Genomic DNA, 20,466 nt, shown 5'->3' on the forward strand with positions numbered 1-20,466 from the left:
AGGCTGGCGCCGCGCCCGCGCTGCCACGTGCCCCGCGCCCGGGCCCGGGTCGGGTTTCGGGAGCTGAAACCGGAGGCCCCCGGCCGCCCCCCCGGCCCCCCCCAGCACCTCGGGGGGGCTGCACCGCTCCGCCCCAGGGCCCCCGGCCGCTCCGCCGTTTGGGGCCACCTTCTCCCCGCCCCCCGCCAGCGGTGGCCTCGTCCCGGCGAGGGAGCCCGGGGCGAGCGCCGGGCCCGGGGGTGGGGAGAGGGAGCGGGGGCCGGCGGCGAGACCGGGCGGCGGGTGGCATGTTCTTCCTCTTCCGTGGGCCCCAGCGGCGGGGTGCCGGCAGCCCCGCGGCCCCGGCCGGCCAGGGCACCTCCCTCCCGCACAGCCCCTGCAAGCGGGGCGGCCGCCGCCTCCGCCCAACCCTGCGGCTCGGGGGGCAGGGGGGCCCCGGCACCGCCTGCACCCCAGGGAGCCGGGGGTGGCCCAGCCAAGGCGGCGCATTCCCCACGGAGTGTCGGTGGGCCGCCGAGGAGCTGGGGCCCCAACTGCCCCCCGCTTTCGGGCAGGTAACCGGCGGCAGGGGAGAGGGCCGGGGTACGGCAGGGCCGGGGGGTCCGAGTGCCCCCGCGGGGAGGCTGGGGGGCCGGGAACAGCTGGGCGGCTCCCCACATCTGGAGCAGGGCGGGTGAGCGGGGAATAATCCGGGGGATTATGTGTGTGCGCGGGCGCGGCGCCCCCCCCGCCTGCCCTGCATATCCCCAGATATTCCATAAAAACCTCAAATCCCCGTGGAGCCACGGCCGCTATCACACACCTCCCCGCCCCGGCTCGCCCCGGCCGGCTGGCAGCCCCCAGGACTGCGCCAGCCGGCCCCCCGGGGCCAGGCATGCCCTGCGGCACGGGGGCAGCCCCCAGCCATGGGCAACTGCACCAAGACCCCTGAGCGGAGGCTCCCCAAGGTAAGGCCGGCCCGCGCCCCAGCCCCGGCTCGGCCCCCCCTTGCCGCTGACGCCCGCTCTGCCCGCAGGACGGGAAGCCGCGCTCTGGCCCCCCGGCCCCCGGCGCCGGGGACCCCGAGGAGTCGGCGGAGGCAGCGCAGTCTCCCCCGCTGCAGAGCTACTCGGTGCTGCAGGGGCTGGTGGGGCCAGCCTGCATCTTCCTGCGGCAGAGCATCGCCATCACCCAGCTGGTAGGCGCCCGCCCCCTCCCCGCACACCCGCCGCACCGGGCACTGCGCCGCCGGCTGTGCCCTGCGGCTGCCCGCGAGCCGGCGGGGGATTTAGGGCGGGATCCCTGGGGGGATCCGTGGGAGGACCCCTCCTTCGGCTCTTCCCGCTTTCTCTTTCCTAGGACCGAGAGCTGCGGCCCGAAGAGATCGAAGGTGAGGAGGCGTGGGGCCGGGGCGGGGGGGTCTTTGCCCCCGGTTGGGAGCTCCCCCGGCTGCAGCGGGGAGCAGGCGGTGACGCCGCGCTGCCCCCAGAGCTGAAGCAAGCTTTCCGGGAGTTCGACAAGGACCACGATGGGTACATCAGCTACAAGGACCTGGGCGAGTGCATGCGGACCATGGGCTACATGCCCACCGAGATGGAGCTCATCGAGCTGTCCCAGCAGATCAGTACGTGACGGGGCACAGGGGGTCCCCTCCGCCCTGCTGGCAGCCGGACCTGCCCCCCAGCGATCCCCGGCCCCACCCCAGTGACACCCCCCTTCTCCCGCAGCCGGGGGCAAGGTGGATTTTGATGACTTTGTGGAGCTGATGGGCCCCAAGATGCTGGCAGAGACGGCGGACATGATTGGGATCAAGGAGCTGCGCGACGCCTTCCGCGAGGTGAGGGGATGGGGACGGGGGGGACAGCCCGGGCACGTCGAGGGTGGCTGTTGCCGACAGGCGCTTGCCGTGCAGTTCGACAGCAACGGGGACGGGCAGATCAGCGTGGCGGAGCTGCGGGAGGCCATGCGCAAGCTGCTGGGGCAGCAGCTCAACTACCGGGAGGTGGATGAGATCCTCAAGGACGTGGATCTCAACGGGGATGGCATGGTGGACTTCGAAGGTAGGGGCCGGGGAGGGGGCTGGGAACATCCCTGGGAATATCTGGGATGTTCCGTGTGTATTCTCCTGCCGGCAGAGTTTGTGCGGATGATGTCGCGCTGAGGGTGGCGCGTGCCAACACGGGACCCGAGCCCCCGCCGTGCCTTACGAAGAGGAGGGGGCCGTGGAGGAGATGCCCGGCTCCGGCTGCTGCGGCTGGGGCCATGCTGGCGCAGCGCGGTGCCCGAGCTTCAGCACCGGAGGTGCTCAGACTCACCCTTAGCTGTGCACCCGCCTGGCTGCCGAGGTCCAACCGTGGCGTGGGGCACCGGGGCCGACGCCGGGCGCCTTTTTGGTGCAGACTCGGCCGGGCATCGGCCACTCTCACCCTGCTCTCTCCTGCTCCCCGCCCCGCAGCATCCCCCTTCCCACCCTGACCTCACCCCCCTGCTGTTCCCCAGAACTCAGACGTGCCGGTCCCCGCTCCTCCAGCTGCGCCCCAGCCCTGCTGGCTCATCCCTCCAGCCCTTCATTTTGACCCCTGTATCCAACGCCGAGCCCCTCACCCTGAGCCCGCTCCCTCCACGCTGTGATTTAGGGCTGACCCTACGGCGTAACCCGCCGCCTGTCCCCCGTTACTGCGACCCCCCGTCCGGCCCCCAGCGCGGGGGAGGCTCCTCGGGGCTTCGGCGCGGCGGCCGGGACACCTCGAGGAAAGAAGCCGGAGTAAAGCGTTGCCGCCCCCCGGCCGGGAGCGGGTGGGAAGGGGCGAGGCGTGCCGCCGGGCAGTTCGGGGTAATTTCTGCACCTCCGAGTGAAGGAAATCCCCCGCTTCCGAGCTACGCTGCCCAGCTGGGGCGGGGGGGCTGAACCAAGGGATTAATTTTTTCAATCTTTTGCCCTTTTGAAATGAAAAACTCTCTCTACGGACTTCTGTTTGTCTTTGTGTGGAGTTTTAAGTAGAATTCACTGGTGACCATTTCCCCCGGGGTTGTCGTCCCCCCCACCCGGTACCACCGTGGGGTAGGAGCCCCGCGGCGACCGCTCCGGGCCGGGGGGCTGCTGACACCCCCCCCCCCCGCCCCCGGCAGGCCCTGCCGCCCGCCCAGGCCGCCGGGACCCTCGGGACCCCCTCACCTGCGCAGGCCCGGGCCGGTACCGGGGGTCGCAGCAGCGGAGCCCCCCCGCTCCCTTCCCGCCGCCCCCCTGAGGGGAGGCGGCGGCCGTTGGTCTCGCGGGGGGGGGGGGGGGGGGGAGGAAAAGGGGCGGAGCCGACGCCGCGTGTCTCCACGGTGACCGGAGGGAGGTGCGCGGCGGCGCGATGACGTCGGCGCGGCGTCGCGCGCAGGCGTCATCAGGACGAGCGGCGGTACCGGCGGGGGGAGGCCGGGTCAGGCCAGGCCAGGCCGCGGCGGGCCCCGCGTTAGCGGTACCGCGCCGGAGCCGCCGCGCTCCGCTCTCCCCGGATCGGGTCGGGTCTGTGGGGCTGAGCTGAGGAGCGGAGGGCAGCGGCGGCGGCACAACCGGTGGGGCGAGCGCGGGGGCCGCCCACCGACCCCCGCCGCGCTCCAGGGATCCGGGAGCGGCGGGCGGCCGTCGGGAATGTCCTACAAGCCCATCGCTCCCGCCCCCGCTACCCCCGGAGCCGCCAGCGCCAGCCCCGCCCCGCCGGGGCCCGGGGCGCCGTCCGCCGGTGAGCGTACCCCCCGGTAACCGCGGGGGAAGGGGACGGGGGTACCGGGGAAGGAAGGGGGGGACAAGGGAAGGAAAGGGGGGTACTGGGGAAGGAAGGGTAAGGGCGGGGGGAGCAGCCGGTAACCCTCCGTTTCCCACAGCCACGAGCGTCCCGTCGCCCTCCGGCTCTGTCCCCGGCGCCGCCGCCCCTTTCCGGCCCCTCTTCAATGACTTCGGGCCGCCGTCCATGGGCTACGTGCAGGTGAGGCGCGGGGCGGCGGCGGGGCCGGGGGCGGCGGGGGCGGCGGTCCTCAGCCCCTCCGTGTTCCCGCCCCGCAGGCGATGAAGCCCCCCGGGGCTCAGGGCTCGCAGAGCACCTACACCGACCTGCTCTCCGTCATCGAGGAGATGGGGAAGGAGATCCGGCCCACCTACGCCGGCAGCAAGAGCGCCATGGAACGGCTGAAGCGGGGTAGGGGCAGCGGGGAGGCAGGGGGAACCGGCCGGCCCCCGGTCCTGCGTGCCCGGGGGTCCCCTGCCCCGTGGCAGGGGGAGCAGGGGTGATGTGGGGTGTCCGTCTGCTTCTCCCCGCAGGCATCATCCACGCCCGGGCGCTGGTCAGGGAGTGCCTGGCAGAGACAGAGCGAAACGCCCGCACGTAACGGCTGCTGTCACCCGGGATCCCCGCCCCGGGGGACCCCCGGTGTCCCTGCCCCGCTGGCGGCGGGGGGGGCCGCCGTGCTGCCCGCGCCCCCCGCGCTCTCCGCTCTTTATAAATGCGTGTTTTTATAAATAAAGGACATGGTTGGGACTCTGCCTCGGGCCGCGTCCCTGCGGCGGCAGGGGGGGTTGGTGGGTGTCCGGCTGACCGTGGGGTCCCGGCGGTGACAGGGGGACACGGGGGGACGCTGCGGGGGGGCGTCAGTGCCCCGGGCGCTGTGACCGGTGACGGGGGCACCGGGGATAGGGAGGGACTTGGAGCCCGCGCTGGGTTGGGGGGGATGGGGGGCGTTCCCGGAGCTGTGCCTGGGCTGAGAGGTGCAGGAATGAGCAAAACCCTCTCTTTACACTTAAAAAAAGCTTTTTTTAAATAAAACCCCTATTTCTTCTGAGCCCGGCGGTGGCGGACCGCAGGGGCCGGGGCGGCGGGGCCGGTGCCGGCGCACGCGGAGTGCCCGTACAGCGGCGCTCGCCGCCTTCCCGTCCCTGACGTCACGCCCCCCCCTACGTCACGGCCGTCTCCGTAGGAACGGGCTGTGATGTCACGAACCGAGGGGCCGGTTCGGAGCAGCGCAGGTCCGGCGGGGCCGGGGCGCGGCGGGCGGGGGGCAGCGCCGGGGACGAGCGGAGCCGAAAGGAGCCGAGCGGAGCCGAAGGCGGGCGGGCGGGGCCGAGCGGGCGGGGGGCGCGTTGCCATGGGAGCGGGGCGGGCCCGGGAGCGGCGCTGCGGGCGCCGAGCGGGCCGGGCCGGGCCGGGCTGAGCCGAGGCGGGCTGACGGCCGCCCCCGCAGGCGCTGCCCCCGCCGGCGCTGCCCCCCGCCGCCATGCTCATCAAGGAGTACCACATCCTGCTGCCCATGAGCCTGGAGGAGTACCAGGTGGCCCAGCTGTACATGATCCAGGTGGGGCCGGGGGGTGCGGGGGGCTGGGGGGCTGAGCACGGGGAGCTGGGGGTGCAGGGGGCTGGGGGGCTGAGCATGGAGCCTGGGGGGGGTGCAAGGGGCTATGGGGCTGAGCCTGGGGGGTGCGGGGGGCCTGACGCTGACCTCAAGGGATTGGCAGGGTGCAGGGGTGTCAGTGAGGTTCAGGTGGGTTTGGGACTACTAAGCCAAGCAGGGGGTCCCAGGAGTAGGTGTGGGACTGGGGGCTGTAAGCACCGGGGGACTGGGGGTTGCAGGAGGGTACAGGGACCCCTGCGGTGAGGTGCCAGGCCTTAGGGGCATGTGGGTCTCGGGATTAGGGGGTACCGGGGGGGCCGTGCTCACCCAGCGGCTCTCCCCACAGAAGAAGAGCCGGGAGGAGTCGAGCGGTGAGGGCAGCGGGGTGGAGATCCTGGCCAACCGGCCCTACAGCGACGGCCCCGGCGGCAGCGGCCAGTACACCCACAAGATCTACCACGTGGGCTCCCACATCCCCAGCTGGTTTCGGGCGCTGCTCCCTAAGGCTGCGCTGCAGGTGGAAGAGGAGTCCTGGAACGCCTACCCCTACACCCGCACCAGGTGGGACCCGGCGGGGCCGTGGGGGGGGCTGCGGGGCCGGCCGTGCCGCCGGGCTCAGCCCTGTCCCCCCCCAGGTACACCTGCCCCTTCGTGGAGAAGTTCTCCATCGAGATCGAGACATACTACCGGCCGGACGCGGGCCAGCAGACCAACGTCTTCAACCTGAGCGCGGCCGAGAAGAGGCAGAGGATTTTAGGTGAGTATGGCCGCCGCGAGGCTGGCTCGGGGCGCCGGGCAGGAACCGATGCCTGCCGGCATTCCCACACGGCGCTCCCCGGGCTGGGTGCGTGGGTGTGCCACAGCACGCGAGGAGCTCAGCTTCCCTGCCGGCTGCGGGGGCTCGGCGCCTGCAATGCGCTCGGCTTTGCTCTCCCTGCTGGCCCTCGCGTTTTGGGGACAGCTGTGGGGGGACCCTGGCAGGGGAAGGTGCCTGTGCCCCGAGCTCCCTGCCCGCTCCCTTGGCAGCGCTGCTAGAGTCCGCATTAAGATGTTTTGGGGGGCGATTTCATGCTCTGCCTTCTTCCCTTGCCTGTATATTTGTTTGCAGCCCTCCCCTTCCTGTTGCCAGCCTGCCTTCCTCTCCTTCCATGTCCCAGCCTCTGTCCCACGCGGTCTGGCACGGCTTTGCCTTCCCGGCCCCTCTCCGGGTGTACGTGGGAACCTGCACCAGGCTCCTGCAGGGCGTTTTGGATCAGCTGGAGGGGGGAAGCTGGAAAAGCATGTCCCCATTTTCCCACCCCCTGCCCTGCTTCCCCTACTCCCCAGGGCTTTGCTCCAGATCGCAAAGGGAGGGTCCAGGCCCCTCTGCTGCTTGCCGGGGGGACCGGCGGGCAGAGCCAGGAGCCTGGGGTGGGATTCCTCCCTTGCCGGTGGGTTTGGCCGCGGCCGCTGCGGCCTCCCTTTCCCGGAGGTGTTGATCTGGTCGTTTTAGGCGCTGGAGTGCAGAGCGTGACGTGCTGCCTCTTAAAATGGAGGCCTAAAATAGGCACTCGGAGGAAATGATTCATCTGACCTATTTCTCTCATTGGCTCTTGCAGCACCGGGGATGTCCGGCCGGGATGCCGGTGGCTTGGGCTGGGGGGGACGAATTCTGCCCCTGTCACCACCGGCCAGCAACCGGGGCCGAGCAGATAGCAGGCAGGGCACGGCCCTGTGCCCGCTGCCTGCTACCCTGCCTGATTTTCCCCCCTGGTGCCCATCCCGCGGGCTTTCCACAGGGCACACTGCATCTCGGGTGGCTGCTGCCTCCCACAGGGAGCGGGGCCAAGGTGGGACCGGCCCCGATGCGGACCCCCCTGGGATTTTCTCTGCCAGCTCTCGCTCTCACCCCGGTGTCCCGTAGCACCGACAGATTTAAACTCCATCTCATGTTTCAAAGGGCAGCGAAGCAAAACGCCGCGGTCTGGGCTGTTGGGGTGAGCCGCAGGAATACCTGCCTCCTCGCCCATTTTCTTGCAGCGGTAAAAGCAAACAGACCCGCCGGTCGTCGCAGGAGTGACGCTGCCGGGAGCTGCTCGGGGCTGGCAGGTCCTGCTCGGCCAGCCCGGCGGGCGCCGATTTAAGGGCTCGTGTTTGCCTCGCCTCTGCGGCCAGGCGGTGTGCCGGGCATCAGCCCGGGGCTGGGCAGCGGCTGTTTTGTGGGCTCGGGGCATCTCTAGTTTCTGTGGCGCGGCTGCGGAGGTGCTTCCCCCTTTGCAAAGGGATAACCGGGGGGGACACAGGGCTGTGCTTCAGGCAGGGAGATGTGCCCCCCGTTGTGCCAGCCCCGGGGTGTCCTCTCGGCCTGTCTTGTCGCACAATTTAGACACCGCGGGCTGCTTTCCCACCCCATGGTGTGTTTTGTGGGCTGGGGAGATTTGGAGGGCTTGCGGCGCTTTGCATTTCAGCTACCCGCTGCAGGAAAAGCCCCGCTTCAGAGCACCTGCCCTGCAACTGTCCCTTGCTTTCTGAGTCTTAAAAGTCCTTTTTTCCCCTTTTTTTTGGCCTGAGCTGGAAGAAGAGGCCAGCGGGCACCTCGGGGGCATCAACAGGGGCAAATAAATGCAAGGTCTGGCAGAGCCTGCGGATGGGCTGGGGGGACTGACTGGGAACAGCTCTATGGGAAGGTCCTGGGGGCCAGCAGGGTGTCCTGGGACCCCCCCAGGATCCCCCAAGAAAGGGCTGGAGGGAGCTGGCCTGGGGAGGGGGCTGGAGCAGCCAAACTGCAGGGGACTTTGTGCAGGGTTGGGCCCGAATGGCCCCCCGAGGTCTGTTGGATCATGTTTTCCTGGGTGCTATCTATGAGCCCCCCTCCAGTTTTGGGGAGGCCACCCCCATTTTGGGGGCTTGATGGGGGCTCCTGGGTCACATGGCGGTTTTGCTGTGCTCTGTGCCCCGTTATTGGGGGACCGTCGGGTCTGGGGGGGGCAGCTGACGGGGCTCACCACTGCGCTGAGCTGCTCGCTCCGGCTGTCCTCGGCACCAGCCCCGCGTCCCCCGGGGTCGCCGGGGCAGCTCTCCCAGCTGCCAAATCTCCTGGCTAATGCGCGTATGTGTGTCAGCCCCAGCTCTTCGCACGCCTCGCCGCCTCCGCGCCTCCCCCCGCGGCCCCCGGCGCCTCTCGCAGCCGCGCTGCGCCGCTCCGTGGGGTGCCGGATCGGGCCCCCATGCAGGGATGGGACGTGTTCAGTGCACCCAAGGGTGCCTTTGATGTTATAGCTGCAGGACAGAGAGCGTTTGCTACCGGCTGTGTTGGGCGCACAACTTGTGGGAATAATTTGATGGGTGGCCCCTCTGATTTTTGTGCATTTCTCCACATGTTTCTGCATGAGGGGGGCTGCCGCCCGCCCACGTCCCCTCGCCAAGCGCTGCGGGGTGACGAGCGCTGTTCCTCCTGCAGACACCATCGACATCGTGCGTGACCCCATCTCTCCTGGGGAATACAAGCCCGAGGAGGACCCCAAGCTCTACCACTCGTCCAAGACGGGCCGGGGCCCACTGGGGGACGACTGGCTGGAGGTGGCCGCCGGCGGGCCCCTAATGTGCGCCTACAAGCTCTGCAAGGTGGAGTTTCGCTACTGGGGGATGCAGTCCAAAATCGAGCAGTTCATCCATGACGTGGGTGAGTGCGGGGCAGCAGTGGTGAGCCCTCGACCACTGGCATTGCTGGGGGGGCAGGTTTGGGGACCCCCAGGGCCATGCCGGGCTCGCTCCCCCCGCTCCCCGTTGCAGGTTTGCGGAAGGTGATGCTGCGCGCCCACCGCCAGGCTTGGTGCTGGCAGGACGAGTGGACGGACCTGACGATGGAGGACATCCGGCAGCTGGAGGAGGAGACGGCGCGGATGCTGGCGCAGAAGATGGCCAAGTGCGGCGAGGCCGAGGAGCCCCCCACCACTGGGCCCAGCCCCGAGGGGCGGCTGGAGCCGGGGGGGGCCAGCGGGCAGGAGGGGACTGAGGTGCAGGGGGTGGCCGATGCCTCCCCTGACGATACCTTTGCCAAGCAGTGGTCCACCTCTTCCCGGTCCTCCTACTCTTCCCAGCATGGAGGTGAGAGACCACGTCCTGCGGGGTGGGATGGGGACCCCCAACCCTCCGGCTGCTGCTGTTCTCCACAGGAGATGTGTCAGGGGACCCTCTCTTCCCTGGCCTGGGTCTCCCAGGGGGACTCTGGGTGCCCCAGGGGTGGCCCTGGGTCTTTTGGGGGGGCTGTGGGTGCAGGAACAGGGGGGAGCTGTGGGGCAGGAGCGGGGTCTCACTGTGGGGGGGCTCTGGGTGCTGACCCTGCGCTGGTGCCAGGGGGGGTGTCTCCTCAGAGCCTGTCCGAGTGGCGGATGCAGAACATCGCCCGTGACTCTGAGAACAGCTCCGAAGAGGAGTTTTTCGATGCCCACGGTATGGCAGGGAGCCCCATGGCTCAGCGTTTTGGTGGTGGGGACCAAGCACCGGCTCAGGGCGGGCTGGATGCGCCCCGTGGGCGCCCGGGCTCCCCACCCACGGCCCCCTCCCTGCCACCGCAGAGGATCTGTCCGACAGCGACGAGGTCTTTGCGAAGGAGATGACAAAGTGGAGCTCCAATGACTTCTTGGACACGCTGGAGCGGCCGGTGGAGCTGGACGAGGTGCTGGGTGAGTGGCAGGGGGGCCCTAGCCCCAAACCCCAGTGTGGGTGTCCTGGGAGGGTGCCGACCTCCACCCGGACACCCTGGCCGGGCTCACCGGGGCCGTGTGCTCGCAGGGGACGGAGCCAGCGCCACCAAGGCGGATGGTGAAGGATTGGGGGCATCCGGCTTCCCCGAGGTGTGTGCCCCACTCGTCTCCTCCCTCGGGCCGTGCCCCCCGGGCTGTGCCCCCTGGCATGGGTGCTGACTGCAGCGCTCTCATTCCCGCAGGGTGGCTCTGCAGAGAGCGCGGCGCAGGCGTGCCGGATCCACGCCCTCTTCCTCATCCTCCACAGCGGCAACATCCTGGACCAGGGAGCGGGCGAGCCGGGCTCCAAGCAGGCAGATGTGCAGACGTTGGCGGCCACCTTTGACGCCGTCACCCGCGTCCACTTCCCCGAGGCACTGGGGCACGTGGCGCTGCGCCTGGTGCCCTGCCCGCCCATCTGCGCCGCTGCCTACGCCCTCGTCTCCAAGTACGGGTGGCGGCGTGGCGTGCCGGGGCTTGGTACTGTGCTGTGGGGTGAGGAGGGGGCTGTCCCCCTGGAAAACCAGCCCAGGGCTGCGGGAGCGGACTGGGGAGGTGATGGCCTTGGAGAGAGGACTTTCCTTCTCCTGGTGTGGCATCCAGGGCAAGGGATGGGGTGGGGTGGGGATAACTCCCGGTGCAGCATCCCTGGGTGAGTGAGCATCGTGTGGTGGGATGGGGACATCGGGGCAGCCCTGTTCATCCCCCTCCTCGTGTCCCTCTCAGGCTCAGCCCCTACAGCCACGACAGGGACAGTCTGTCCAGCAGCCAGGACCACATCCCGCTGGCGGCCCTCCCGCTGCTGGCCACCTCCTCGGGGAGCTACCAGCACGCCGTGGGTGCCGTCATCGCCCGCGCCAACCAGGCGTACAGCGCCTTCCTGCACTCCGGGGAGGGGGCCGGCTTCTGCGGCCAGGTGAGAGGGGATTCCGGGCTCCAGCTGGGGCTCGGCTCTGCTGGGAACTGCTTTGCCCCTGTGTGGAGGGCCTGGGGGCTCTGTCCTTCATCGCCCTTGGCACGGGTGCGTGCCATCTGCAGGTGGTGCTGCTGGGGGACTGCGTGGGCGGCATCCTGGGCTTCGACGCGCTCTGCCAGAGCCGGGCGGGCTCAGGGGGCAGCCGGAGCAGCAGCCGCCGCGGCAGCCTGGTGAGTGCCGGCACCCCGCCACCGGCTGGGGTCAGGGAGGGTGGGAAGGGGGTTCGTGCCCCTCGGTGCTGGGGTGCAGGGTTGGTGGGGGTGCCAGTGGCGGCTAAGCGGGGACCGGGCGCTCACTGCCTCTCCCCCCGCAGAGCACGGAGCCCATCTCCCCCGAGCTGTGCGGCGGCAGGGACCCGCTGGCCGACGGGGCCGACGGAGCCGCGGGGTCGGGCCAGGCCAGCCCCGAGCCGGGGGCACAGCCGCCCTGCCGGGAGCAGGGGGACAGCCACCATCACAGCTCCCTGTGCAGGTGAGAGCAAGAGTGACGGCCGGCAGCGCTGTGGCTCGTCCCCGCGGGAACACTGGTGATCTCCTGACTCATTTTGTGCTTTACGGAAAGGGCAAATTTCCCGTCTGCACCAGCCTGGGAAGGAGCGTTGCATGGGGGCAGCCTGCCCCGGGGGTGCCTTGCTGGAGCCCCCCTTCTTCCAGCAGCTCCTCCGGGCTAATGGGGCCGTGCCGGGCACAGCTTTGCTCCTGGGCTGGTGGGAGTGGGACGGTGCCGTCCCTCCCCATGCCCACCGGCCCCGCTGTCCCAGCCTGCAGGCCAGCGAGACCCCGCTGGAGGCAGAGGCACCGCGGAGCGGCACCGCGGCCCTGGACGGGGCAGAGGGCGCTGGCACCCGCCTTGACTTTAAGGTATCCGGCTTCTTCCTCTTTGGCTCCCCGCTGGGGCTGGTGCTCGCGCTGCGCAAGACCGTCATGCCCGCTCTGGATGGTGAGGATCCCTGCCAGCCGCGGTGCCAGTCCCCAGCCCTCCCCGTGGGGCGCGAGCCCTCGTCCCCGGGTCGTGCTCCCCCTGCCTCCTGCAAGCCTGAGCCCCCCAGGACCTCCCCGAAGAGCTCTGCTTGGGTTGGAGCCCCTTGCACGCCCAGCCCTGGCTGCCCGGGTGTTGGCGTTGGCGCGTGCCCTAGTGTCCCCTTCCCTCCGCTGTGCCAGCCCCAGCCTGCCCCCGGCCGTCACCGCTGTCCTGGGTTTGCCTCCCCAGCCTTTCCTCTCGCTGGGTCCTGCTTCCACCCCCCCGGGCACCGAGCTCCTGGCTGCACTGCCCCGTACCCACCAGCCCTCGTGCCCCGTCCCCGCCGGGCTCCTTGCCACAGAGGCTGGGCAGCCCCGACCCCCCCCCTCTGCCTCAGTGGCCCAGCTGCGTCCCGCCTGCGAGCAGATCTACAACCTCTTCCACGCGGCCGATCCCTGCGCCTCTCGCCTGGAGCCCCTCCTGGCCAAGGCCTTCCACGCCGTCCCGCCGCTCAGCGTGCCCCGCTACCAGAAGTACCCCCTGGGCGACGGCACCTCCTCCCTGCTGGGTGAGCGGCCCCTGTGCCAGGCTGGTCCCCAGCACCCTGGGGTGCACTGGGTGCTCCGGCGTCGTGCCAGGGTACCCAGAGCACCCACAGCACTGCAGGAGCCCAGCTGGGGTGGGGGGGAAAGCGACGTGCAAGCCCTGCCCACCCCTTTGGGGCTCTGCTGGAGGGGGGGTTCCAGGGTGGTTGGTGTCCCCAGGGGGCTCTGGGTGTCCTCACTCGTCCCTCTCCGCAGCGGAGGCCCTGCAGATGCACTCTGCCCTGTTCCTGCCCGAGGTGGACATGGCTGCCCCCCCTACCCCGACCAGCAGCTTCGGGGGCTTCTGGAGGGGCAGTGAGCTGGGAGAGCCCCCCACTCCCGCCAGCACCAGCAAAGTCGTCAAGAGTAAGTGCCATCCCTGCCCATCCCATCCCATGCCGGCACCTCAGGACGCACGATGTGGGATAAGGTCCGGGGACGGATTCATTCCAGCTCTCCCCACAGTCCTGGAGCGCTGGTGGGGCCCGAAGCGCATTGACTACTCGCTGTACTGCCCCGACGCCCTGACCGCCTTCCCCACCATCACCCTGCCCCACCTCTTCCACGCCAGCTACTGGGAGTCCTCCGACGTGGTGGCCTTCATCCTGCGCCAGGTACGGTGGGCATGGTGGGGTGGGCGCCGCGGCTCTCCAGGGCCGGCGGAGGCTGAGCTGGGGCCATGCTGCTTGGCAGGTGATGGAGAAGGAGGGGCCGCAGCCAGCGGAGAGCGAGGAGAGCTCTATCTACAGCCCTGCTATCCCCCGGGAGAAGTGGCAGCGCAAGCGCACCCAAGTGAAGATCCGGGTATGTGCTCCGTGGCCATCGGGAGCCCAACCCTTTGCCGGGGCAGCGCCGGGCTCTGGCCATCTCCAGGTGCCCGGGCAGACCCCCGGCCATGGGGTGATGCAGCTGGGAGGGTTTGCTCCCGTCTGCCAGGAGGATGCCGGGACGGTCCCGCAGCCCGGCGGGGCCCATGTGCCCCCTTTGGGGATCCCTCGGGTGCCACCCGCGGCCCCGCTGCGAACTGCTGAGCCCCCTCATGTCCCTGCAGAACGTGACGGCCAACCACCGGGCCAGCGACGTGATTGTGTGCGAGGGCAAAGCGCAGGTCCTCAGCGGACGCTTCATGTACGGACCCCTAGATGTGGTGACGCTGACTGGGGAGAAGGTACCGCTGGGCTCATGGGTGCCACCAGGACCCCATCAAACAGGGTGGGGATGTCCAGGAGGGGGCACGGGGCTGGTGTCACCCGCGGCAGGGGAAGGGATATGGTGAACAGGACCCTGTAGGACCTTGTGGGAAGGGGAGAGAAGGTCGTAAGGACTCGTAGGTTGGGGACACGGCAGGATCTGGAGGTTCAGTCCATGCTCAGCCCTTTTCGCTCTCCCAGGTGGACATCTACATCATGACGCAGCCGCTGTCAGGGAAGTGGCTGTACTATGGCACCGAGGTGACGAGTGGCAGCGGGCGCCTGACCTTCACCATCCCTCCGGACAAGGCTCTGGCCATCGGCATCTATCCCGTGCGCATGGTGGTCAGGTGAGATGTGGGTGTGCGGTGCCGTTTCGGTTCCCTCCAGCCCTTTTGGCAGAGGTCCACCTGCCCCCTCGGTGGCAGAGCCGGCGCTGAGCCTCCGCTCTCTCCCATCCCAGGGGGGACCACAGCTATGCTGAGGCGTACCTGACAGTGGTGGCCCGGGGCACCGAGTCGGTCGTGTTCAGTATTGACGGTTCCTTCACCGCCAGCGTCTCCATCATGGGCAGCGACCCCAAAGTGCGGGCGGGGGCTGTCGATGTCGTACGGTAGGTGCCCTTCTCGTGGTGGGGACAACTCGCCCTTCCTTTTGCGGTGCAGTGACAACCCAATTGGGGTAGCGGGGGCATCAGAGCAGCTGCCCTCCCAGGGACGAGCTGGTGGATCTCCTGCCGCCCCTCGCTCGGAGGGCTTTCACAGCATCTCTGTGCTGGCGCAGAAAAGCACTCTGCTCCCAGTTTTGGTCCTGAAGCCTGCTGTGATACCCCACAGCTCTGCTGTGCATTCAGCCTCGCTAAAATCCCCGTGTGGAGGAAGGTTTTGGAGGCAGCACCCACGTGTGATGTGTTGGGAGATGCTCGGTGGCTTCCCGCCAGCAGGACTGTCCCCGCGCAGGCTCCCGGCACCAACACGTGTCCCCTCCTAGGCACTGGCAGGACTCGGGCTACATGATCATCTACGTGACGGGGCGCCCCGACATGCAGAAGCACCGCGTGGTGGCCTGGCTCTCCCAGCACAACTTCCCCCACGGCGCCGTCTCCTTCTGCGACGGGCTCACCCACGACCCCCTGCGCCAGAAAGCCGCCTTCCTCCAGAGCCTGCGCACCGAGGTGGGGAGGGGGACACCGGCGGGGTGGGGACATGGGGCCGGTGGTGGAGGGGTAGCGTGGGCTGTGCCGCAGCCTGTGCCCGTCTGTCCTGGGGGCCAGTGGAGCTGTGGGTGAAGATGCTCGGAGCTGGACCATCCTGCGATGGCAGAGCTGGCACCGACCTCCTGCTCGGGGCACAGAGGGGCAGCTCCCAGCCCGTGGGTGTTGCAACCATCCCTCCTAAAATGAGGGTGTCCCAGTCCCCTGGGGGTGGTTGTCCCCGCAGGAAGAGTCGCTCCCTGCCCTGACACTTCTGTCCGTGGGCAGGCAGAGATCACCATTGTCGCCGGCTACGGCTCCACCAAGGACGTCTCCGTCTACAGCTCGCTGGGGCTCGCGCCGGCGCACATCTACATCGTGGGCCGGGCCGTCAAGAAGTTCCACAACCAGTGCCAGGTACAGTGGGGGGGCTGGGGACAGGCTGCAGGGGACAATTGCTGACTCCACCAGGGTGGAGGGAGCGTGTGATGGCCGGGGCCGCCGGCTCAGGCTCTCCCTGCGTCCCGCAGTTCCTGTCCGAGGGCTACGTAGCCCACCTGGCCCAGCTGGAGGGGGCGGCCCTGGCCCACTCCCCCAAGGGACCCCCGCGGCCCGTGCTGGGCAAAGGCACCTACGGCTGCCCGGCACCCGTTGACTTCCTACGCAAGCAGAGCCAGCTCCTGCGGTCGCGTGGCTCCAGCCAGGTGGAGCGGGACGGGGGGCCCCCGCCGGCACCCCCCGGGCTGCCCCGGGCCAAGCCCCGCAGCATCAGCCTCAAGCTGGAGGGTGAGGAGTGAGGGTGGCATGGCCACCGTCCCCCCTCCGCTGCAGCCTTCATTTCCCAGCCAGGAGCACCTGGGGCCAGAGCCTGCGATAGGCCCCGAGCCGATAGGAAGGAGATGAGGGTGCTGGGTCCCCCGAGACCGAGTGGCCCTGGGAGATGGCACTCCGAGCCCCCCCGAGGGCCTGAGCGATCCCCTCGGGGCTGAGCCACCCCAGGTCCCCCCTGCTGCCCCCCAGCTCTGCCTCCACCGTGCTGCCCTGTCCCCAAGGTCCTTTGGGGCTGCAGAGCTGCTGCTGGGCAGTGCCCGGGGGGGTTCACCCCCTGGGGAGCTGGTGTGCTGCCCCCCGGGGTCATCTGTCCCCGGGCAGCGTTGGGGGGGGCTGTGGCTTCGCCCCAGGACAAGCGGCACCTCCCTGCTCCCTGCCTATTTATTTCCGTTCGGTGTCGCCAGCCGCGGGACAGGGGAAGGGCCGGGATTCAAAAGCGGTTCCTCTGTTCTCTTTGTTTTGTTGCGGTGTGAAATAAAGCGATGTAAAGACGAGGTGCCGGGGCCCGCGTGTCTGCTCTGTACCCCCCGGCTGCGGCAGACGGCACCGGGGCTTCCCCCGGCCCCAGCAAAGTCCTGGCCTTGGGGCGCCTCGGACCCAGGGACACGGTGTCACGCAGGGTCTTGGGGCACAGCAGTTGGGTCATGAGCAATTTAGGACATGTCATGGCGGGGAAAAGGGGTGTCTGGGCTGCACTGCTGCTCTCAGGTACGCGTTGATGCCGACATCAAGCCGTACATCGCGTGAGTCGTTAAACCTTTTGTGCAAGAGGACAGCCCTGGTGTTAGGGCAGGGACGGAGGGACCGTGGGGGCAGGAGGAGGAAAGCCGCTGGCTTCAGCGAGCAGAGCACGGTGGGGGCAGCTCGGCCACCCTGCTGTCACCTTCGGGCTGGGCCCGGGGTGAGGGCCGTAGGGTTTGGGGTGCTGCAGCAGTGCGGGCTCAGCTTTGAGCTCCTGCAGCGCAGGGCTGTGGGGGGCATCCCCATACAATGTCTGCGTGCATTAGAGCGGCTTTTACACTGTGAGCCCAGGATGGAGCCTGCTGGAGAGTCTCCTTGGCTCTACACCTCAGAACAGTCATTTAGCAGCTACAACAATCCATGACGGGGGGAGCGCTTACCACAGCAAGTAAGGGCTCAGTTTTGCAGCGAGTTTGCAAGGCCCCAGGGCCGGGGCTTGCCAGGCTCCCTCCCCTTGACCTGGTCCTGGCCTGCCTGCAGCTCTGTTTTACCTCATTTACCTCTAACAGCAATTTTTCTAAGTGACCAGGTGCCTGTGACTAGTTTTACTTTTGTTTATCTTGGCATAGCACAACCAGGGTTTGATATAGATAGCGGTAACAAGCAGTTATTCTATATAAAATATTTACGATGCTGACATGATGATGTAGTATAGAGGAAACACTGGCTTGGGATGATAGCAGCAGCCTTCAGAAGCGATGATGCAGGAGGTGGTGCGGAGTACAGACACGAGGGGGTAAGAGACAGGGCTGAGGCTTGGCACCGGAGCCCCCGCGGCCGTAAACAGCTCGGCCAGCCCCGGGCGCGTGGGCTCAGCCCAACATAAAGTATAAAAACATCAAACAACAAATAAAAGAACTTGGCAGAGAGCAGCGGGCTTGAGCTTACGTCACCCCACGCGTCCCTTCCTGGCGTGACGATGAGCATAGTCTAGAGCCCGGCAAGGAGCTTCACGTTTAAATTGCGCTCCAACTGTGCGCTGCGATTGCTATACGCTGCTTAATACTGCGACTTAAGTGCACTGCCGTGTCACCGGGCCATGGCGAGCTCCCGGGCCACTTCAAATGACTTCAAATAAGTAAAACTTGTATTAAACATTAATAAACATCAATGAACATTCCACATGTGGAATATCTAAAAGAACCTGTTCAGAGAGCGTTGGGCTCTCCGCTGCGGCTGCGGGCTCTACTGTGAGAAGATGCCCTTGAAGCGGATCTTGTCCTCGGCGTCCTTCTCGCGCAGGCGGGCTTCCAGGCTCCGCAGCTCCTTGGACACGATGGGGCGCAGCGAGGGGTCAAGGGCCAGCACTTTGGCAAAGTCAGCCTGCGCCTCCGCCACGTTCCACACCGCCGCGTGGGCCTTCCCCCGCTTGAAGTAGGCCTTGATGTTGTCTGCGGGGAGAGAGTTGCTGAGCCGGCAGAGCATTGGGGGGCCTCCCCGGTACCCGCTCGCCCCGTCGGTACCCATCGCAGCTGGCCGGGCCGGCCCGCGGCTCCTTACCCTCGTACTTGTTGAGAATGGAGGAGCAGTGATCCAGCACCTCGTAGTACTCCTCGCACTGCAGCTTGCATTGGCAGTAATTTAACAGCAGGGGCGTGATCTTCTGGTCGAGCTCGATCCAGTCCGGAGAGCCGGGCTGCTCCTGCAGGATGAGACAGAGCGGGGAGAGTGAGGGGAAGCTCCCAAGCCCTGCACTCCAGGAGAGATGCGGGGAGGCCTGCGTGCACCCCAGAGAGGGGCTGGGGAGCCCCACCTTCATCTGCAGGTTCTTGAGACAGGCGATGGCGTCGTAGTATTTGGCAGCTGCCTCCTGCACCTTGCCCTGCCGGTACAGCTCGTTGCCCTCCTTGTGGATCAGGGGTACGGCCTGCAGCTTCTCCTCATCCGTCATGGCCCACGGGTCCTGCTGGTAGGAGCCGGGCGCCTCCACCTGCCGGCACCCCGTCATGTGGGCAGGAACAGAGCCCCAGCACCCTCCTGCCCACAGGCTCCACCGGGGCTGGGGTGCTGGCGGCCATCCCCGAGCTCCCCTCGGCCACCCCCTCCCCACACCAGAGCCTCACCTTGAGCACCTCGATGTCGAAGATGAGGGGCTGGGGGTTCTTCTGGAGCTCGTCGAGGTCGGGGTAGCCCAGGGAGTAGTGCTCGTGCAGCTGGGCGATGCTGCAGCAGTGCCGCTGCCCCTCCAGTGGGTCCTTCCCCGCCGCGATGTTGCGCAGGCTCTTGGACACCAGTGGGTAGAGCACCACGTGCTGTGGGGCGGGGGGAGGCAGCGCTGGGCCCGGCTCGCACCGGGATGGGGCAGGGGGGAACACCGGGACGCTCCCGGCCTCGCACCCCGGGGCCGGGGCGCAACGAGGGGGCTGCGCCACGTGTGGGAGCGGCGCGGGCCACGCCCCCGAACCCACACACCACGCCCCCCCCGGGCGCGAGCCACGCCCCCGAAACCCACACGCCACGCCCCCGAGGAGCAAGCCACGCCTCGCTCCAGCTCCGCTCCTCCCAGCCCCGCCCGGCCCCGCCCCACCTTGGTGTCGCAGCGGAAGCGGGCGCGCTCCCCGGCCCGCATGGTTCGCAGCGCCGCCTCCCACACCGGCAGCTTGAACTTCTTGCCGGCGATCAGCTCCATGGGCTTCCCCCGCGCCCGGCTGTCGTCCAGCGGCGTCTCCTCATCCCCGCACCGCAGCGTCCGGTAGTGGAAGGTGGCCTGAGGGGGCGAAGTAGGCCGCGGCGTCACCATGGCGACGGAGGGGGGGGCCGCGCATGCGCGCCTCTCCCTTCCCCCCCCCCCATACCCGCAGCCGCGGAGGCGGCGGTGCGGCTCTGACCTTGGTGCCGTCGCGGAAGTCGGGCAGCGGCCCGGTGCCCTCCCGCAGCACCTCCTTGTGCACGCCGTCCGCCCGCAGCTGCTCGACCTGCTGCGCCATCGTCCCCGCGCCGCGCCGCGCCCCGCCTCGGCCGCCTCCGCCGCCGCTCGGCTCTTTCCGGAGCGACGCGGCTGCGTGGCGGCGCCCCCTGCCGGCGGGGAGTGCGCGCCGCGGGGGGCGGTGGCTCCGGGCAGTGGGCGGGGCCAGCCCGGGCAGCGGCGGCGGCGGCGGGCCCGGTTCCCGCCCTGCCCCGAGCCCCGGAGCCCCTCGGGAGGGCAAGGGAGGGATTCCAGAACGAAAACCTCCCGTGACGCTCGGCCGCGTCCTTGGGAAAGCCCCGGGGTGGGGTGGGGGGGATGCTCCCGGCGTCCCCGGGGCCCGCGGTGAGGGTCATCTCCCTCCCCGGTGGCACAAAGCCGTGTTGTTCCCCTCCGTCTCTGTCCCCGACAGCTCCCCGGGGGGCCACGTGCGGGCAGGAGGGACGGGCCGGCCCTGGCAGGCCCATGCTACCCCATCGGGGACATCCCGGGTGACGCCAGCGCTGGCGCCGGCCCCACGAGCCATCCCGGGGTGATACGGGGACGTTTGGAGGTGGCAGGTCCCCGGCCCCTCGCGGAGGCTGGCGGCACGTGGCGGTGCTGCCCACGCTGCCTGCAGGTGTGCCCCCGCAGCCCCCGCAGCCGGGAGGCCGTTCCCCCCCGTGCGGTTGCGCCACCGCCAACGGCCGTCACCGCGCACGGCCCCCTCGGCCACCTGCGTTTCCTGGCTGCTGCCGCGCCGGCCTCCCGCGTGTCGCTGGGCCCTTCCACCGCCATCACGATTTGGGGCTGTTACTGCGCTTTTTGGTGGCTGCCCGGGGTTGCGCAGCTGCAGTTTTCACTGCGAACCCGCCTGCCACGTCGCCTCCTCCTCGCCCTGCTCCGTGTCCCACCGCCCCGGCCAGGCCGTGGCCACCGGCACTGCTCGGCACCAATGGAGCCCGCCAGGTCCCATGGCCGTGGTGTGGCTCAGCCCCGTCCTCGTCCTCGCACGCGACCGGCACCTCGAGGGAG

The 20,466-nt window shown here is 69.0% G+C and overlaps 4 protein-coding genes across 7 annotated transcripts; 3 read left to right on the forward strand and 1 right to left on the reverse strand.

The window, feature by feature from the left end:
* Positions 1-905: 905 nt before the first annotated feature.
* Positions 906-2,947, forward strand: CABP2 (calcium binding protein 2). Its single transcript, XM_075163572.1, has 7 exons — positions 906-947; positions 1,016-1,177; positions 1,339-1,369; positions 1,469-1,603; positions 1,707-1,816; positions 1,892-2,039; positions 2,115-2,947. Exons 1-7 carry the CDS (start codon positions 906-908, stop codon positions 2,138-2,140), a joined length of 654 nt encoding a protein of 217 aa, XP_075019673.1. The 3' UTR covers positions 2,141-2,947.
* A 409-nt stretch (positions 2,948-3,356) lies between these two features.
* CDK2AP2 (cyclin dependent kinase 2 associated protein 2) lies at positions 3,357-4,502 on the forward strand. Its single transcript, XM_075163588.1, has 4 exons — positions 3,357-3,710; positions 3,853-3,953; positions 4,031-4,163; positions 4,286-4,502. Exons 1-4 carry the CDS (start codon positions 3,620-3,622, stop codon positions 4,351-4,353), a joined length of 393 nt encoding a protein of 130 aa, XP_075019689.1. The 5' UTR covers positions 3,357-3,619; the 3' UTR covers positions 4,354-4,502.
* Positions 4,503-4,725: 223 nt separating this feature from the next.
* On the forward strand, positions 4,726-16,300 carry PITPNM1 (phosphatidylinositol transfer protein membrane associated 1). 3 transcript variants are annotated; one of them, XM_075163476.1, is made up of 24 exons: positions 4,732-4,987; positions 5,203-5,313; positions 5,696-5,910; positions 5,985-6,106; positions 8,789-9,010; positions 9,121-9,435; positions 9,685-9,780; positions 9,906-10,013; positions 10,123-10,184; positions 10,277-10,521; positions 10,800-10,989; positions 11,112-11,219; positions 11,363-11,520; positions 11,810-11,988; positions 12,407-12,577; positions 12,810-12,959; positions 13,059-13,207; positions 13,287-13,397; positions 13,645-13,761; positions 13,985-14,133; positions 14,247-14,396; positions 14,774-14,957; positions 15,264-15,392; positions 15,506-16,300. In XM_075163476.1, the coding sequence occupies exons 2-24, from the start codon at positions 5,236-5,238 to the stop codon at positions 15,770-15,772; spliced, it is 3,675 nt and encodes a 1,224-aa protein (XP_075019577.1). In that variant the 5' UTR covers positions 4,732-4,987; positions 5,203-5,235; the 3' UTR covers positions 15,773-16,300. The 3 variants fall into 3 exon arrangements, 2 of the variants coding, with proteins under 2 accessions (XP_075019577.1, XP_075019578.1); XM_075163477.1 differs by lacking the exon at positions 11,112-11,219 and having other exon boundaries at positions 4,733-4,987; XR_012675817.1 differs by lacking the exons at positions 14,774-14,957; positions 15,264-15,392; positions 15,506-16,300 and having other exon boundaries at positions 4,726-4,987; positions 11,810-11,909.
* A 1,316-nt stretch (positions 16,301-17,616) lies between these two features.
* On the reverse strand, positions 17,617-19,557 carry AIP (AHR interacting HSP90 co-chaperone). Of its 2 annotated transcripts, none has more exons than XM_075163562.1 (6): positions 19,376-19,557; positions 19,075-19,254; positions 18,611-18,799; positions 18,301-18,477; positions 18,056-18,189; positions 17,617-17,938 (listed from the first exon to the last, which is right to left on the reverse strand). In XM_075163562.1, the coding sequence occupies exons 1-6, from the start codon at positions 19,472-19,474 to the stop codon at positions 17,866-17,868; spliced, it is 852 nt and encodes a 283-aa protein (XP_075019663.1). In that variant the 5' UTR covers positions 19,475-19,557; the 3' UTR covers positions 17,617-17,865. The 2 variants fall into 2 exon arrangements, with proteins under 2 accessions (XP_075019663.1, XP_075019662.1); XM_075163561.1 differs by having other exon boundaries at positions 18,048-18,189; positions 19,376-19,553.
* Positions 19,558-20,466: the final 909 nt, after the last annotated feature.

Source organism: Calonectris borealis, chromosome 14, assembly GCF_964195595.1.
Source record: "Calonectris borealis chromosome 14, bCalBor7.hap1.2, whole genome shotgun sequence".
In the NCBI taxonomy this organism is placed as follows: Eukaryota; Metazoa; Chordata; class Aves; order Procellariiformes; family Procellariidae; genus Calonectris; species Calonectris borealis.